The 20,408-nt window shown below is 37.9% G+C and overlaps 1 protein-coding gene across 3 annotated transcripts in view; it reads left to right on the top strand.

Annotated features, from left to right (window-relative positions):
- Positions 1-20,408, top strand: part of LOC130930315 (voltage-dependent calcium channel subunit alpha-2/delta-3-like) — a 288,134-nt gene that overhangs the window by 47,951 nt on the left and 219,775 nt on the right. For all 3 annotated transcript variants that reach the window (XM_057858208.1, XM_057858191.1, XM_057858200.1), the window contains exon 4: positions 13,242-13,301. In XM_057858208.1, coding sequence (XP_057714191.1) covers positions 13,242-13,301 — 60 coding nt within the window. The remainder of the gene's footprint in view (positions 1-13,241; positions 13,302-20,408) is intronic.

The raw sequence follows: 20,408 nt of genomic DNA, 5'->3' as shown, positions 1-20,408 counted from the left end.
TGTCAGTTTCAAGCTATTTCTGTGACCATTGGAGATTTTTGTGTATTTAACACAAAAACTATTTTGTTCACGTAAAAGCCATTTTGCTCAAATAATGAACCCGTCCACACAAATGCTAAAACGTTAATTATAAATTCTACTTTGTTTCATGGATACATAGAATTTTTAAAGTCCTGACATGTTTTTTGAGTCTGTTGCCATAAAGAGATAAATGTAGTTTTTGACAAGAGTATGTTTTTTTCCAGCACAGTTATAAGATGCGTTGTGTCCAGTAACAGACTGTGACTCTTTTTCTGTGCCATGTCCCGGAGAGTGTGTAAAATCCCTGAAGATATAAGGGCTCTGTGGACTAATGGCTCTCTCAAGCTCTTTTCCTGGATGCAGAATGCCTAATAATTGTTCATCTCAGTGGATTTTGAGTGTGAAGGTAATGTTCTGAAAGCTGATGAGAGGGGATACGGCCACTCTATAGTCAATTAACACCAATGTATAAAGACTCACACACACACAAGACGTTGGCGTTCAGAACTACATTGTGAGTGCTTTGTTTGCAACCACTACAAAAGAGCATCAACAAAAACCACAATAAATACTGTATTTTTGAAATGTTCATTTCTTACAACAAAAGATTGCAGTGGATTACAAATATGATTTAATATAATTGAATTAGAGGTGCGACAATCAATTAATCGACAACTAATCGATTAGCAAATGAATCGACAACTACTTTGATAACTAATTAATCGTTTAGGACCTTCTTCACCTGCACTTATCTACATTTTTTAAATTATAACATATATAACTTCTCAGTGGTAAATATTATCAGATTTCTTCATGATATTTTTGTTAGGTCAAAGTAGGACATGAAAAAATATCTGCTTTGACTTTGGAAAAAAAAAATTCATATTTTTCACATAATTTTCAGACATCTTCTGTTTAAACTAGCTTCTTAAAAAGGCTGCAACAACAATTTGATTAAAATCAATTGATAAATTACCGTACTGGCCCGAATATAAGACGGCCCTGATTATAAGACGACCCCCCCCCCTTTTTCAAGACTCAAGTTTGAAAAAAGACTTTTTGAACACCAAATTAATTTTTATACAGAAAATGATTACAGTACATCTGAAACAAATGATTATGACAATATATTTGAGAGAAAAAGCATGTTATTTTGCCTCATTCAGATCTTAATATCTGAACATTTATATATGTAAACTAAAGTGCAATCACATTTGTAAATGAACGGCTTCTGGTTTTTGAAATGTAAATAAATCAATCTATTGTGATAAAACAACAAAATTGCATTAACTGCATTAACCATCAAAGTGAAGTCTAACTGTAACTGTAGTCTTGAAACAAATCTGAATAAGGAAAAACATTGCAATAAAATAATGCAAACTGGTTAAACTTGAGAGTAGCTGAGATCTGTCATGACAGAACATCACTTCAATGATATCTGGCGCCATCTAGCGTCGTGAATGGGTATAACGTCTAGACCGCGAATATAAGACGACCCCCACTTTTTCAGTCTTATTTCAATGCAAAAAACACTGTCTTATATTCGGGCCGATACGGTAGTTGCCATCATAGTTTACAACTGTAATCAATACAGTTGTAGACTACAGACTAGACAACATTTAAGTCAGGAAGCTATAATAAAATATTATTTTTGAAGGAAATAGTTATCCATTTTGTCTTCATTGTTACATACAAGATGCCTAGAACAACTTCAAGGTAAATTGTGAAGGTAATTGAAAAAAGTGGCATTTATCCAATTAATCGATTAATAGTTTAATTATTCGTCCGATTAATCGAGGATGAAAATAATCGTTATTTGAAGTCCTAAACTGAATGCAGCAGAAAAAACATCATTTCATGAAGAAAACAACTTTCTGGCCAGTTCATACATTACAGCATATTATAGTAATTAAAAGATAATAATGTTTGTACACCTGACCCTACCAGGATCCCACATTCGCTTGACTTGCTGAAAAAGTCGCATTGTTCGGAACTGATCAATGTTCCTGCCAAGCCAATGAATAGTTGCCATTACTTAACAGGCTCGTATTTTGTTCTTTAATTAAGGAAGACGCTTGTAAAATCATAGGATACGTATGAAAAACGATCTTTGTTTAAAGTTTATCTTTCATGCGCCAAAAAAGTACTTTCAGTCTTTCTATCTTAGAATCTCAGCATTTTCACCTCCTATAAAGAGAGGGATTTCTCACAAAACATAACACCATAAGAAGAGTGTAACTTCGTATTGAGAAAATGAGTTACTTTGTCTGGTGCAGTTTGATCAACTGGACCATATAGATAGGAAATGTGGAAAATGGAAAAAGCCTTAGTTTTATGACCTAAATGGATAGGAAATGTACTCCTTATATGGTGCTATCATTATTCCACTTCATCACCACCTTTTTCATTTTTTCACCTTTCACTGAATTATTAGTAATAAACACCCTATGGAAGTCCATGTCAAGAACTCTCTCTTCATCTCACTTTCTATCCAATTTCCCTCCTCTGCTTATATTAGCGAAAGTCTCATCTGTCAGGCCAAGCATGCACACTCACAGCTGTCCTCAAAAATCCCTCTCTCTTATGTCTGGTTCGTCTCTCCCTCTCTCTCCCTCTCTTGCTCTGTACCGCCTCTGCCATCTCCGTTGTTTCCTTTTTTTTGGCGCTGCAGAGATTCAATTTCCGTGCAGGCGCTCAGCCCTGTCCATCACTGTGGTTTTATCTCCCAGTCTCTGTGTCAATTCCCTCTCTTTATCGCTTGCTACCACCTGCCGAAAGGCATGGGGTGCACCTGTAAATATGTGTGCTCTTTTAAAATGCGTTTAGGTGAAACAAAGTGTTTGATTTAATTGTGTAACTAATGGTTTTGATTGAACAGTGTGTAATAGTATGACAAAGCTCAACCTGTCAGCTTTTATTTGTTTACCAGAGTAGCTGTGTATTTATTTTGTTTCGTTTATTGAATTGTGGAAGTGTTGTACTTGTTTTTTTTTGTTTTTTTTTTTATTTTAACTTGACCAAAGTAAACACAGTTTGTGCATTTGATAACATGAGGGTATGTTGGTATATTTGCTGAATGCCATAGAAGCCATTCATCTAATTATTTACAGTAAATAAGAGGTGACCCAATCAATCGATCGATCAATCAATCAATCAATCAATCAATCAATCAATCAATCAATCAATCAATCAATTAAAGAAAACAGTCTTAGTTGTCGATCTTATACAATATTACCTCGACATACGATCCTTTCAACATCCGACGTAAAATTTCAATTGTCATTTGCCTCGACATGTGATGACATGCTCGAAATACTACGATTTATGACGGCGTCGCAATTTAATTGTTTTCCCGCAAGATGGACACAAAGCGGATTTTATTGTGAGAGAACTCAACAATGGTCTCAAGAAGGTTAGTGCAAGTGCTGGAAAAAGGAAAAAAGGTGGCATTTACCATTGAAATTATGAAGGAAATGATAGAAAAATATGAGCGTGGTGTGCATGTCAGTGATCTGGCCCGAATATGTCTACAATCTCGTGGATTACTCTTATTATTATGTATTATTATTGTAACATCGGCAGGGAAGTCACCAGCTTCGTCAGGTTTTTAATCATGTATTTCAGAAACTGTGTAACACAACACGGATACTGTTTGTCGTAGCCGACGCCAACAATAACAGAACATGGAAAGAGAATGTGAAATCTTTGCTGTACCTCTCTCACTTTCTCGAAAGTCACAAGGTGCGTTCAGTAGCAGCATGCAAAACACAACAGCCACATTAGAACCCCAATCATAACATAATTATTATTATTATTATTGATATTATTATTACGATTTGTATTTATAATTTTTGCTGTGTGTAATTGCTATTTGTAATTGTACCTGCAGTATTTATTAAGAATTTAGCGTAGGTTTTGATCTGTGGAACGAATTCATCAAATTTTAATGTATTCTTATCGGAAAATCCTGCTCGACATACGACCATTTTGACATACAAACCAAGTCCTGGAAAGAATTAAATTCGTATGTAGAGGTACCACTGTATATTTATCAAAAAGCCCCCATTTGCCTAAAAACACATGCTTACATGAAACCAGCGATGATTGTGTGCATTCTAAATTACAATAGAGGTGCTGTAACACTCTTTGAAGTCTGGCAATATATTATGCACTTCAAAAGACTACGGTAATTTTTTTTGCACTGTTTCGCCAATGGGATGTTTTCCTTCAATCAGTCATTACCTGCTGATATCGTTTTACCTGTGGCAGTCACTCTGTAGTGTAGCGTGTGGAGCAGGGGAAGTGTCCACATTGATATGTGAAATAAAGCACATATATTACTTCAAAAGTAATTTCACCTTCAATGGTCTTAAAACTACTGCAGTAGTCACAAGAATATATCATTTTAATAGAAATGAATCATCAACTGCCGGGAAATATTTGAAAAGTTAGTAGTTTTGTAACTGACTGTATTTGTTTTGACTCGTTTTTTTTTTCTATCCCAGAACAATATTGAAATGGTCAACAAAATACAAAGAGCTTTCTTCTTTTGTTGTAATAACCACACAAAAAATGGTCATTTGAAAGTAAATCTCCAGGTACCCTTTGTAATTTAAAAAAAAAAAATTATTTACTGTATTTTTCGAGCTATAAGTTGCAGTTTTTTTTCATAGTTTGGCTGGAGGTGCGACTTATACTCTGGAGCGAGTTGTGTGTGAAATTTTTAACACATTATTATATCATTTCACATGTTATTTTGGTGTTTTGCACTGATGGTTTGGTAAACTTGTTAGCTTGTTCTTTATGCTATAGTTATCTGAATAACTCTTAATAGCAATGTTACGTTAACATACCGGCCACGTTTGCATTTCGTTGTTCATGCATCATGTAACATTATCATATTGTACACTTATTCAGCATGTTGTTCTCTATTGCGTTTTTATTTTAAATTGCCTTTCAAGATGACATATCTGTTCTATGTGTTGAATTTTATCAAGTAAATTTCCCACCAAAATGCGACTTTTACTCCGGTGTGACTTACTGTATATGTTATATATATATATATATATATATATATATTTTTTTTTTTTTTTTCCTCTTCATTTTGCATTTTGGGCTGGTGTGACTTATACTCACGTGGACTTATAGGCTAGACTCATACTACAGGTCTTAATGCTCGAATCCGATTTTTTCGTGTTTTTCCGACTCGAGTCAGGCATTAACTTGATGGTCTGAACGGGACAAGTCGCATAGAAGTGGACCATTTCAAATCAGATCTGAGTCACTTTCGTATGTGGTTCAAATCCGATCTGGGCCACATTTTTTCAGAACGTGACTGGCGGTCTGAACTGTCAAACTCCCAAATCGGAATTTGTGCAGCAATTACATCAGCAAAAAGCAAGAGGCACGGAGGACGGCAGCCATGTAGGCATTAGCGCCTAGCTTGAACTCTGCTTTTAAGCACGAAGCCGGCTGGACCACAGTCATAAAAAAATAAAACGAAGGAAAGAATAAGCCTTACAGTTTTCGATTTTCATTCTGTGCGCCATATGAGCAATATTTCATTATTGCACACATGGCCGAGTCGGGGCAAACTGACACACCCACGTCATTTCACGCACACATGTCAAGGCTCGTGTGTGCGTGTATGCGTTCTATCAGTCCATATAAACTTTGAATATAAGACTAAATGGGGATTATTAATGTCTGTTATTTGTGTCCTCTTTTTGGAAATCAAAATATGATCACTCTGGAATGACATACAGCTAGCATGTGTAATTTGATTTGAGGCTTCTGCGCATGCGGGTCTCTTTGCAGAGCACATCTCGGACTGCGAATTAGTGCGCATTCGTGATACTTGAACGGTCTCAATGGACAAAGGCAGTCTGAACGGGCACGACAAAAAAACAGATATGACAAAAAATCGAATTTGTACATTAAGACCTGTAGTATGAACCTAGCCATAGTCGCACCTGAGAATAAGTCATGTAATACGGTACCTGTAATCAGATATCCTGTAATCCTGTAATCACATGTCTCCATTTTGGTAGTCGTTAACTGAGCTAAATTGTGCACCAGTTGAATCGGTGAAGTAGAAAATTCTGCACTGACAAAATGTCACGTCTCCGTAGTCTTGTTAATGTTTTGTGTTGGTTCATGTCAGATTGTTTTATTTTGGTAGTGGCGTTCCTCATTGATTTAACTTTACTTCCTGCTCGTGCCAATCAGGCTGATCGTGTCCACCTGTATAAATAGTCCATCTGTATAAATAGTCTGCGTCTAAGCTTGCCTTGTGTCTGTTTGTCTGCTATCCTGCCACGTCCTATGCCACATCCTTATGTAAGCCCTTTTGACCACCATGTTTTTGAACCAATGTCTTTTGTTTTTGTGGAATTGACTCCATTTGTGTTGATTTTTTTGTTATCTTCCTTTTTTCAAACCTTATGAAATGGTAAATATAACTTTTGTTTGACCTGAACTGTTGAGCATTTGGGTCCTTTAGTGCATCCGTGTCACAAAAGTTCTGTAGTGTGTAAAGCAGGGGTGCCCAAGTCCGGTCCTCGAGAGCCCCTATCCAGCTTTTTTTCCCAAGTCTCCCTTCGTTAACACACCTGAATCAAATGATTAGCTCATCAGGAAGCTCTGCCGGAGCCTGATAACAATCCTGATTATTTGATTCAGGTGTGTTGGAGCGGGGAGACATGGATAAAAAAAAGCTGGATAGGGGCTCTCGAGGACCGGACTTGGGCACCACTGTTGTAAAGGTTCCTTGTTTTGAATTTAACCTGCTATTAAAATGTTATTTTATTAAAACTAATTGTGAAACAGCATTTGTAATTTTTTAAATAATTCATGTGTTTAAGTCTTTCCCTCCAAAAAAAAAAGGCAGTGCTAGAAGGGAGTGTAAAGTCACTGACGAAAAGTCAGTGATGAATTGCAGGAATGCTGTCTCCCTTTCATATTCCCTTTGTTTGTCTCCACCATGCTTTGTCTGTTTGGCTCTGAGCCTGTGCCAATGAGCTAAGCACAGCAAGTAAGGTGTCAGTGAGCACTTTTCAATTTTGTTGAGGCTGCAACTCACCATGTGGATCTTTGGCAACAATAATTGCTGTCCCCAGTCCTATTGACCAGTTGAACTGAGCTGACCCCAGAGTAGTAGTCCAGAGAGTAGTCCATGCACCTAAAATGTTCAAACAAACATATGGCAAAAGATCCACACGACTAAGTTGTATGTTGGTTAGTTTGCTATGAGTATCCTTTCTGTTAGTGGAACATCTGTGTCTTCAAGAACAATGGGCCAATCAAGCTGGTGGCTGAAACAGGGGTCTCGTTTGAAATTCAAATATGTAAACAATCAAAATCTCTTGCAGGCAAAAATTTAAACGCAGGTTGTCAGATAATCAAAGGCACTAGATTAGTGCAAAATGTCAAAGGAATTTACTATGCTTTGGAACGAGGGTGCATTGAAGGGAAAGTAATTGCAATAGGTTAGAGAATTGTACAGTAATTATGATGCAATAATTACAGATACCGAGCATGATTCAGTTTTCATTACTGTGTTATTGTTAGCATGAGTAATCCAGAATAAAGCACTTTCCATGACATTAAAGAGGTTGGGTGGTGTGGATCATAAAATGATCCATTATATTTTAGGCACATTGAAATAATGGTAACATTACAAATACTGCATTGGACTGCATATAAACTAATTCAGAATGGATTAAATATAATGAAGGAATTTTCATAGTGCGTTGTGATTAAGCACTTTTACCTGTGAAGAATGTGTGACACATATTCGTACGAGTGTTGTTTTCATCAACGATAACGATAACGAAAATAATCAACAAACACTTTTTTTTAATGAAGACGAGACGATATGGAGCTTAAAAGCGTGTTTTGAGAGACTAAAACATAACGAGATGAATGGCAGTTTTTGTCTGACGAGCAGAGAACGAGATGAAAATACGCAATTGTATTCATCATATGTTTACAATTTGTGACATCTTATGTGTAACTAGCCTGCATCGTAGTAGTCTCTGGTTGTGTCACTTGTGACATGGTGCACCCCGGTGCCCGATGTTCTGTCAAATTTTCAACTCCATCAGAAATTGCAACTCTGTGTTAAAAATGGCAGCGAATGCAGCAATTACAAAGTAAACACTACAACATTTGTTTAAATAAAGGACTATTTACTTACGTTTGATCATGGACGGACATGTAGAAAAGTTCTCCACAGAAACATCATGCCATGTTAGCTGCACACTTGCATGCCGCTCTCTCACTGTTTACATCTTCGCCTTGTAGTAAAGCATTATTTAACGCCATATTCGTGTTGACCATGTGGCAGCTACGCGCTCCTCTGACGTCGTCCGGTTAGTCCGTCGACAACCCCGCAGCTGTGTGACATGATGCTGGGTAGTTTTGTTTGATTTTTCACTTCGAAAGCCGAGAATAATCACTTGGATCGGGTTAGCATGTCGGCTAGCTGTCACGCCTCCTGGTTTGTTTATGCCAGGGTTCACTAAATGTGGACCTCGATGCCATCAAACCCGTAGTGTTTTCCACGTCTCTCTCTCCTAACACACCTCAATCAAATGATTATGTCATCAGCAACCTCTCCAGAAGCCTGATAATGATGCTGATTATTTGATTCAGGTGTGTTGGAGGAGGGAGACATGGAAAACACGACAGGAAAAGTGGATCCGAGGTCCGGATTTAGTGAACCCTGGTTTACCATCTCCGAAGCCGGGAAATGACAGAAGCCGGACTAACTCCGGTGGCATCAAATTTTGTTTGGGAGGTGCAAGAAGTGGACAATTTTGACCATTATGGAGTAATTTTGCCATGTCGTACTGAATAAATGTGTATTTTTAATTCATATTCCATTTAGCACAAGACTCTTATTTGTCATGACCATACCATTTATTTAGCAATTGGGGAAAAATACTTAGATAAAAAGAATACCCTGTAAAATTTTGGAGTAGAGAGACGGAAACAATGACATTTTGCGGCTCTCTTTGTCGCATTTTCCTCGTTCTGAATAATTCCCCCTCAATGGGCTGAATTCTAAATCAGATGAAACCATGACCCTGCCGACGTCATCCTCTTGTTGGGGACGCTAGAGCACTATAATGGTAGGGGTGGCTAAACTACAGCTCAAAAGAATTTCTCGTCATCTGCGCTTTGCCAAATTGTTGTACATAGTCTAATTGTCTCAAAATATCATTGTAATTCTCATAATAATGCTATTTAAGACTTTTTTTATCCTCTCGTAGGCACTTTAAAGATAACTAAAATATGACTAAGTATTATCGTCCACAAGTCTAAGACGAAAATTAAAAGGGCTGCCAAAAACAACATTGATACGTACTCCTAATGTGTATATGTGAAGCACATGTGAGATGACTGTGTGACTCAAATTTTGCCCAAGTAAGATCAGGATAACTGCAACAGCAGCACAGTGGCATGAATGCATTGGCTTTTGCATGGGAGTGTGTGTGTGTGTCTGCTCTTTCTCACCTTACACAGAGCAAGCTTAAGCTACCAAGTTTGAGGCGTCACTCAATAACTTCATAGTAGGCAGTTTTTGCCTTGCACATAACATCGCACAATTTGAGAGAGTTTGTTAGAAAGAAAGAAAGAAAAAAAAAAAAACGCAGTCAAAATTCTTTTAAATAAACAGTATGCTACCTACCATCAATACTACATGAGCCCTTACAATACCAAAATCTATCCCCACCCTTTACGTTAGCGCACACTTAACAATAAGTACACCATATGGGCTCATTCTTGTAATACCATAAAAGAGGATCTATCGCTAATCTGTTTTCTCTAACTTCCTGCTTCTTTTCATTCATGTTATTTTACCCCTTAGGCTTTCACATAATTTCTTTCGGGTTTGGAAAGTAACGCTCTCGTTGCTGTAACTGAGGAGTTTTGCTGTGTAATTTTTTTTTTTTTTTTTTGTATTTTGCATGCATGGATGCCTCAAAGACTTGCTTACTACATATGGCAGCTTTTATTAAGCTATTATTCACCTATGCGCCAACCAATTTCCATAAAACTGTTAACTTAGCATATGTTCTGTCAACAACTTCAGTTTCATGGTATGCCTCAAGCAAGCATTGTACAGCATAAACTTGGTTATGTTAAAATTGTTTGAATTAGAGTTGCCTAATAAAGACTTTTTAGCCGATAACCGATATCTCCATATTGTCCAACTCCAAAAATCCAATACTGATATCAAACAGATACTGATAGATGTGGTTATGGACATACTCATTATTTTTTAATCATTTATTGTTCATTTAATTTTTGCACCATGAATGCAAATGGTCTGCTCACATAATCATTTAACAAATCCCAAGCATCTAGTTTGAAGTCATCTAATGGTAGCATAACTGCTGTGCTAAGATGTGACCAGCCCTTGTACAAAGGCAGAAGGCTTCTACATTCACTTTGAAGGCAACACACATATCATCATTTTAAAATGCTCTCATCAGCCAATATTATCGGCAACTTGATAATATTAGATAACTCTAGTTTAAACTCTTCTTTTACAAACTGAGATGTTGATTAAAATATTACTTTCTAAGGAGGGTGTACTCAATTATGATGTGCACTGCCCCCCCAATAAAAGAGATTAACCAATATGACTAAAAGGAAGCATAACACTGATTTCTGTCTTGAAATGCATTCAAAACTAGTTGTACACAGTCATCACACATTGACATTTGCAAAAATGTCTGCAAAATCGAAAATCATTGAAAGGGCTGATATCTTTAAACATTTCAAATGGGAACGCAGTCACTCAGGTACACATGCTGCCACCATCATCAACCACTCACACAAACATCTTATGTGTAGTATTTCCATTGACATCCACTTCACAGGTGGCGGCTGACATTTTGCTGGAAGTGTGAAGCTAAGTGTTCAGACCTTTAGAGAAAGTGACTTTCCTATTCTCATCCTCTCCTCACTCTACTGTCTTTATCTTGATTTCTTCCAATGGCATTGTCTTTTTGGCTTTCGGATACACAACCCACTTCTCTCTGTTCATATGATTTAGTCTTAAATGTGTGCTTGTAAATTTAAAAATAGAAGAATAAGACAAAAAGGCTGCCAGAAACACAGCAAAACAAGGATATAAATTTATAAATATTCCTTTTGCACCAACTGTAGAATAATTTGCAACATTATTCAATGGCCAGGTGTGTTCGGCAGCATTCGATTAGCATGTTTGCTCCCAAAATCAGCCAGCGAGTGATAGCACAACACATTAGAGCAGGTGAAGATAGGCAATTGAAAAAGTTGAACCAATGAAGCCATTTGAATGCAAATATGAAATGAAAGTGCATTATTGAAACTCAGAGTCACCAGAGCCAGCTGTGAACCATGAGCAACTAAAGGCAGTGTGTATGTGTGCAATCCCTCAGTTCCTCATAAGTAGACATCAGCAGCTAAAAGCTGATGGTAGTGTGAGAGTCGACGAAGAGAACAACACGTGTAAAACAGCACAAAGTGATGATTGAGTTTGTTTTTATGGTGCTCACTGACTCTGACTTAGCCATTAACTCTGCTGCCAAACCATTTAGGAAAACAGCCTCTTTTCACGAGATAGCCAAATGTCTGTCTGCTTTGGTTTTGTCCCCAAGGCTTTCAGTATTGATCTAGCACTAGCAGTTGAGTAGATTTGTAAAAATTTGTGTACATTGTTAAGATGCCATTAAATGATAGCCGTGACAAAGAGACTTGGAGTCAAAAGTGTAATAAAGACTAAATACTACTCATATACAGAGGCCACCCAGTCTCAATTGTCATCTGTGTGTTACCAGAAAATATTCAGAGCATTTGTTATGACTAATACTTTGTTGCTCTTGTATGGAAACTGATCGACAGGGTTTACAGCAGCGGGGTAAAGGTCATATTTGTGTACTTTGTACACTCAACATCCCTGCTTCACTGTTATTGGACGTTTAGTATCACATGTTCTTTGCTTTCATTTGCCCTGCATTATTGAGCCTTGTTATGTGTAGGTATTATTACTTCCTTTTTATTTTTACTTTTTTTCCTGTCCCATATACAGTCAGCCCATTGTTCCCATTGAATAAATATAAAAATTTAACAATTCATCATGATCTCAATATTTCTTTTGTAACATAATCAGCAATATGTTATTGCAAATTAAGATCTAAGAAGATTTAATGGTGTTGGTCATAATGCCATTGCAACAATCTGCACATACCTGTTGTTTTCAGTACTATATCTTTGTCTTTGAAGAAATCAAACTTTTCCGGGAACCTTGACGACTTCGACCCGTTTGTTTTGCCGGCAATTTCACGTTTCCTCCTTGATGATCACAGCTAGGGGATTTTTTTCATACCACCATCTAATGAGATTTGTCCAGACAATAGAATGATTTTTTATCGATTCATGTCGCTAAAATTTTTTTTGAACGGGCGGTTGCTTTCCATTTTGCACCTCTTGGTTGTTTTTTTTTCCCTCTCATCAATTATGCTAAATTATAACTCTCGCTCGCAATCCTGCCACCGGCATAAATGAGCAATATGATAAGGTTGGCAGGCTTTGTGTTTTTGTTTATACTGTAGCCAATTCTATGTGTTACCAGCTGCGTGGAGAATTGTTGGACTGTTTTTGCAGACATTTCAGACGACAAGTGAGGGATTTTGACTGATGCTTTTGACACGGCACAACTTCCATCTGCAAATTTCCCCTACAGCAGCATGGTGACAGTGGATAATATTTTCCTCCCAACACGCCATTTCAATTCGCAGTTGGTGATGTGGGGAGTGGGTAGTGCGTTTTCCTGATGCCAAATGATTATAGCAAAATTATTTCCTATTTGCCAAATGTGGTGATTGTTCGGTAACACTAAGTGCTTGGTGCCAAGGAGAAGTGAAGGGTTGATGTCCCTTTTCTCCAAATTTGGAAAATCCAAGATGCACGGACCACTCAACTTGGTGAAAGTGGTGAAGAAGTGAAAAGTCGTACCATTATTGTTAATGTCATTGAAAATCTAAAAAGTTTATTTTTTGAAGTTTAGTTTTAGTTTAAAACAGGTTTCTGTTCTAAACTACCAGTATTCATTCATTTTCACAGAATACTACAACTTTCTAGAACACACGATTGTCAGCAATTTTTCAAATGTATAGACCTATTCCCCAGCATTTATCTTTAAACTTTCATCTCTTCCTCAACAGAGACTTGTAGTGGCTGCAGAAGAAGCCCACCTGGAGCACGAGGAGGATCCAGAGCTGCAGGTAAGAATAAGTGCTCCCTGCTGTCAAAGCACACTCATTAGCAACACTGTTTGTTTGGTAAATTGTTTTTGATACATCCAGTCGTTCTAAATATCAAAGAACTCTATAATCACAGCGGTAGCGGAGGGATTAGGAATCTTCTGTTGGCTTTACTTGAAATAAAAGTTCGCTCTTCTACCTCGTTTCCATAAGCCTCTTTTTGCAGGAAATGTTTCATCTTGCATCCGTCATCCCAACAAGTACTATGCCGACAGACACACAGTCTTACATTCAAAGTCAGCACATTTTAAAATCTTAAAGGTGCTATAAAATGGTGACAATGTAAAAAAAAAAAAAAAAAATGAAAATGCACTAATATCATTTTACATGTAGAAAATGAATTTCGAAATCAAATCTGGCTTTTTTTTCACAATTTCAAAGTTATTCCACTCAAAACAATGCATCAGAGGACAGCCATTTCACGGCTCCATCATATATCTGTTTGGAGATTTTTTAGAGGGTGGGGCCAAGGCAACTGAGAAAGGAAGACTAACTAGGTTCTAATAGGAAATGGGACGTCATTGTTTGGATACGCCGCCATGTTGGTAACATGACTTACTTCCGGTCCGGCAGACTCAACGCGGATTGTAACCAGTCTTGCCATTTACTTCACCGTGGGATAGTTTGTTTGTTTTTTTTCAGGAATTATGTTAAAAAAAACAAAGTCGTGGTGGGATTTACAGGGAAACGCCGTCAGTAGAGGCTCAAAATCGGTACCTTTCAAAAAATGACTTTAATCAACAACGTAGACCCATACTTGCTGCCAGTGGGACTCATTTTTGGCCCGGGAATTTCATGCCTTAGACGGCCCACATTATTTTATTTAGAATAGGGATTTCCCCATCGCATGTTATGGTACCCGTGTCCGAGTCACCCGATTTTGAGAATCTGCCGATAAAGAGTCCTGATCCGGTATCGAAAAAGAATATATATATATTTGAACAAAAGTTCCAAACTCCTCCTTTTCTGGGAGTGTTGCACAAAATAAAATGTGTAAAAAAAATTTCTTTTGGAAATGCCATTGTATTTCCCGCAGTGTTGGGAGTAACGCCGTTATAAATAACGCCGTTACGTAACAGCGTTATTTTTTTGAGTAACGGGGTAATCTAACTACTTTTTCCGCCGTTACAACGCCGTTACCGTTAGGGTTGGTTGGCCGGCGGCGTAGGGTTGGTCGCCAACGGGCTTACACTCATAAGAGATTCACACGATTACTGGGTTCTAGATCACAGAACTGATTTTTGTACACTCTACCCCTTTCAATCACTTAGCTTATAGTGTTATAGACACCCCCACCCCCATTCTCCTCTTTCACTGGCCAATAGGCCCCCACATGGTGTAAACCGGAAATACCTCTCGCTGACAATAGCACCAGCATATTAGTAACTAGTTTAGATGTTCAATGTATTTCTTGTTGTTGTTTGTGTATGTGTTTTTTTTCTTTCTTCTCTTGTATTTCTTTTCTTCTGTCCCCCCATAACCCCTTCCTGTTCGCTACTTTGTCATAATAAAAAGGTATTTTGAATGATCACAATGAGAGTATGTCAGACTCTCAATGTGAAACATTAAAACTGTTCAGAATCCGGGCACTTAGACTTCCATTCTCTGTGTCAAACAGGTGAACAGGACAGGTTTAAAAATAAATAACTAAATAAATAAATAAATAAATAACGCCGTTACGTAACGGCGTTATTTTTTTGAGTAACGGGGTAATCTAACTACTTTTTCCGCCGTTACAACGCCGTTACCGTTACTGACGGTCAAAAGCGGTGCGTTACTTAGTCTGAATAAATGTAAGAAACTACCAGCCGTCTCGAGACGACTCTCTGCTCTGTTGATTTGTCATCCAAGACTTGGGGTGCGTTCAGGTTCGAGAACAGCGCACGTACTTCTGACTCCAAGCTGTTTGTCCCTGCTCATTCAATTAGACAATGCTTTCCAAAGTTTGGTAACGTTTCTGTGTTTGCTACACCTGATGCTAGCCACGTTCCCATCTCCCACTGTCAGCCAGCAATAATTCTGCTTCCATCTTGAGGACGGCAGACGCTTTGAAGGTGACGTGAATTGTCGGGAAACGAGCTTACCTGAATGCCCCTCGAGAGATGCGATGGAAGTGATTGTGATTGGCTGAGGGTTAGAGTCATGTGTCGTGATAAGCCAATCAGAGCCGGTGATTTCACAAGCAAACCGGAACAGCGGGTGCGGCAAACACACACACGCAAAACAGATGCACAGGGTCGGGATGGCAGAGCATTCAGAAGAAAAATTGTCCTTTAAGAGGTGGAGATATAGACACTATTTCAAGTTTGTCAAAATAAAGGAAAGAACCTGCATGTAATGTGTAATTTATGTCCCGGGGCAAAGCTTTTGTCGACATCTGTGGTAAGCAATTCAAATCTGCTGAAGCACCTAACAAGTTAACTACCTGTCTGTTCTTCTCTATGAATACTGCTCAGAAAATTTCAAATTCTTTGACATACAACAAGTTCTTTTTAAAGTAACGGAAATAGTTACTTTCCCTGGTAACTAGTTACTTTTACTATAGAGTAATTCAGTTACTAACTCAGAAGAAGAAGAAGTGAGTAATGTAACTAATTACTTTTTTAAAGTAACGTGCCCAACACTGACATCCCTATTATTTTGTTACTTTTTAACTCTTAAAAAATATATCAGTGTACTGCCCAAAAGAGTGCATTTTCTTGTGCACTGCCCAACAGCTAGCTAACTTTTAATGTCCTCCAATGAAACACAAGGTTTGGTTTTTTCTTGTTTTTATATAAAGTAACTTGTTTAAGTTTATGAAACTGTAACAAAGAAACATACATGCATTCAACACAACTGCACAATACACGGCGGTATACAAATTCCATTGAGACACCACACTTCACTTGAGCTACAAGCTATAAGTACAGGTAAGCTTCCATACAGCAGAACTTATCCTTTCCCTCTCCAATTTATATACACAGATAGATGTAAAATACTTAGATATATAGTTTCCAAGGCAGAAAAATAACTGAACTCCCTAACACTTTTTCTTTTACAAAGCATTCTGATCAATTCAAGTCAATTTTATGGCACTATAAAGACGTAGGTAGTATATGGACTACGCGTCCATTGATCACTCTGGACTCTCGCAGCCAATGGCATGGGACTTGGGGGGATCTAACCTGGTACATCTAGGCTGCTGTTTTATGATATCGCGTGTGAAGTGCACCAGTGTTTTCGGCCCATTAAAAACTGACATACAACGCAGAAGTCACGTCTGCTCATTACTGCACAACACCAGCATATGAAAACGCAACTGAAATTAATTCTAATATTCACTCACTGAAAATGGCAATCCTACCTGTCTGCTCTGCACCTGTGAGGAGCTACAAACCAGTTTCCACAGTTATGTGTATCACCCGATGTAGGACATTTTGGCAGAACATCGGCCCTCCTGGCCGGCCGGCCTACAAAATCTCCGATTACCCACTCCGAGCCTGCTTGATGCCAAAAATTTGGATGACTTGCCCTCATCGACTACAAACGACATCATTGCATACCTTTTAATATGTACCATTTAAACTGTCTGTTCAAATATTGTGTTGGAGAAGTTGCAATACTTCAAATGGAAATGCAAGAACTTTTATTCTGCCTGGCTACTTACCTATGGCCAGTTAATTCTTTTTTTTTTTTTTTTTTTTTTTTTAACTGCTTTGACAAAGACACGTTTTAGTGTAATCTTGTATTTATACAGTATATTATTATTTATACTATAATATTTCCTGCCCTCGTCAGATTGAAGGCCTTGTTAGCACTAATGTAAAATTTTAAACTGTCAGTTCAAATATTGTACTGGAGAAGTTGCATTACTTGAAATAAATCTATTGCAATTTACCAGTTCCAGTTCTTGTCGACAACACTCCAAACATTGTCAATTCATATTCCAAATAGAATAACATAAGATTAAATCACCTTACCCTGTAATTGTTACACCTGTTTATTATGAAGAACTAAAGTAAACTGTAAGCAGTAACAGTTTGTCAAGAACTTGTTGAAGTCATGTTTTGATATTCACATTTTAATGAGTTTTCACAACCACACTTACAACCACAAGGTTATCAAGGAAGGTAACATCCTCCCTTTTACACGGTAGCATAAAACTAATGGGAACCTTGTTTGACAAAATGGTGTACTTATTCCGAATGTTCCCAATCACCCGTTCCACATGAATGCGGAGGTGTGCAATTTTGCTAGTGCTCTCCACATCACTTGCATCAAGCTGGCTGCTGGCTTTAGTAAAAGCAGGGATCTTGACTTCTGCACACATGAGCCCCACACTGTCTTGTATATCAAACCCTCGATCTGCCAACACCATACTGTATCACCAGGAAGTATTTTATCTAGAATCCCACTTGTTTCTGTTATGTATCTATTGCTTGCACGTCCACCCCATTCTTTGGAGATTAATGAAATGGCACACAGTGGCGTTACCACTCATTCCAGCAGAAGCATGCTCAAAAGATATGCTTCTCCGACGAACCGCAGCGACCCAAGCCACCCGTTGTGCCTTTGTGATCTCTGATATTTTGTCCCCTGTATTGCTCCTCTATGCTGGAAAGCGGTGAAAAGTGAGTGCAGTTTTCTTCACCCCTTTTCCGTCGTGGGAGACGCTGTTGCACCCGGTAACACAACAATACACACCCATTTTTTCTTTTGAATACAACAAAGGAATTAACTTAGCACTACCACAAGTTTCAATCCGCGTTGAGTCTGCCGGGCCGGAAGTTAGTCATGTTACCAACATGACGGCGTATCCAAACAATGACGTAGTACGGCCCATTACCTATTTCATAATTAAGCCTTTTCTGTCACTTTTTAAAATTTGATTTGTGCCCAAAGAATGGTCTGTTGTCATTTTAAAGTCACTTGTTGTAACACTTCATAGCACCTTTAAAGAACATGTTCCATATATCTTACCAGTGTTGTTAACCTTACTTTTAAAAAGTAATTAATTACAGTTACAAATTACTTCTACCAAAAAGTAATAGAGTTAGTAACTCAGTTACCACATTGTAAGAGTAATTAGTTACTCAGCAAAGCAACTGACGTTACTTTTCCTTTTCTACACGATATTACATTATAAATTCTATAATATCTTTCCCATCAAAGATGTATATATTAACTGATTAAAGAATAAAAACACTACAGTATTTTAGAATATTTGGTGTTTATTTGGATCAAATTTATTAGTCTGTTAAGAAAACACAAATGTAAAGTGACCATTAACCAGTGCAAATCTCTGAAACTGTATGTTAGGCCTATTACACAATAAGCAGAACACTAACCCTAAATATTCCGTAAAGTAACAATATTGAATATTAAGCGTGTAACGGCACATGTGTTTGTATTGAACCGTTTCAGTACGTGGTGCTCGGTTCGGAACGGAGGCGTACCAAATGGGTTTCTGACGTAATGTAACCCTTACTTTTCGGGGCTGTGAGTCGATCGGGTTACAGTTTCTTTGTGTAGATTATATTTACTCCGTCTTGTCTACTATAATGAGGACCAACACGGTAGGGCAGTATAACCCAGAAACTTCAACGGCGCGACAACGTGGCCGCCGCGAGAACTCAATGAAACACGGGCGTTAAAGTCAATCAGCCAATGCACACCAGTGCGGCCGCGTGTTAGACGCATCCCAAAGCGGCTCAACATGACGCAAGCGAAAAGAATAGCAGAGTTTATTATTTGACGTGAGACGCGACCCTCCTGCGTCAATACTACTACCGGTAGCTAGGATCGGGCAGACCGGAAGTCACTCGTGTAAAAATACGGTGGATCCGGTTGATTTTCAAACTAATATGCAATCGTAACCCACTTTTTGAGTCCATCAGATCTTTTGAGTGGTTGATCGGGGCACAGTTGAATTGTCTTTGTTGATTTATTGCTGTCTTCTCTGCTATAATAATAACCAACACGGCCCCGTGTTCAATACAAAACCCTCCTACCACAACAAAACAAGTAGGACCTAATATTCACATAGGAACTAAAGTTATATAACATAAAATATACAATATAAATGAATAATACATCATATTTCTAAAATATAAACACATAATAAAGAAATAATAGCCCATTTAAATAAAATAAATTGAAATGAGCTAAAACACCTGTAATTAAATAATAAAAATAATACACAGATCCTGCTTACACAATTAAATTTATTAATTTCTGTGTGGTGCTTTAACTTGAGAAAATCCAGCAATAAAGCTTTTGAAAACCGTTCATAAGAAAAAAAAAAAAAGATTCATTGAGGCATTTCATTTGTAAAATACATGTTAAAATCTATGTCATTGGGATTGCTTTTCTCTTTAGCACAGGACTTTTTTTTCTTCTTTCTTTCAGAAAGAAAGCTGACCAATACGTGGGGTCTGAAAGGCAAATTGTTGTTGGATTATCTTTAAATACCCGCTACTTTTTGAGCAGAATTCTAGCTTTGTATAGGCTAATGTTCCTATTGTTGAAAGATGTCTAATAAACAACCAACACATTTATTTTGCATTTTGTTTTCTTACTGTACCTAAAATTAACCGAACCGTGACCTCAAAACCGAGGTACATACCGAACCGAGATTTTTGTGTACCGTTACACCCCTATTGAATATTGAAAATAATTCAAGTTTGAGGACGCTACCTTTGAAATTCCCCGACCCGTTGTCATTTTCACTATCTTGTTGTGTTTGCCAGAGCGTGCAGTGAAGCAGGGCACGATCCGCCCACTTAGCCAATCATCATCACGTTTGCAATGGCGTCACCACCCCTTTCCCTCCTCCCCCCTTCCGCACTGCTCTCTCCAGGGCAGGCAGGTTGATGTGTTACAAAATCAGACAACTTGCACTTCATTAAACCAAATTGTAGTAATGCACCCCTTCACATCCTCAGTAACGATAACGCCATTTCAAAGATGGGAAAGTAATTAATTGGATAACTCACTACTAAAAAAATAACACCATTAGAAACGCCTTTATACTCTAACGCTGCATCCACCCATGTTGTGAGGGTTGGTGGTAAATTTGATAAGAGG

This window comes from Corythoichthys intestinalis, chromosome 2, assembly GCF_030265065.1.
Source record: "Corythoichthys intestinalis isolate RoL2023-P3 chromosome 2, ASM3026506v1, whole genome shotgun sequence".
Classification (NCBI taxonomy): Eukaryota; Metazoa; Chordata; class Actinopteri; order Syngnathiformes; family Syngnathidae; genus Corythoichthys; species Corythoichthys intestinalis.
This window is presented reverse-complemented; position numbering and strand designations above follow the sequence as displayed.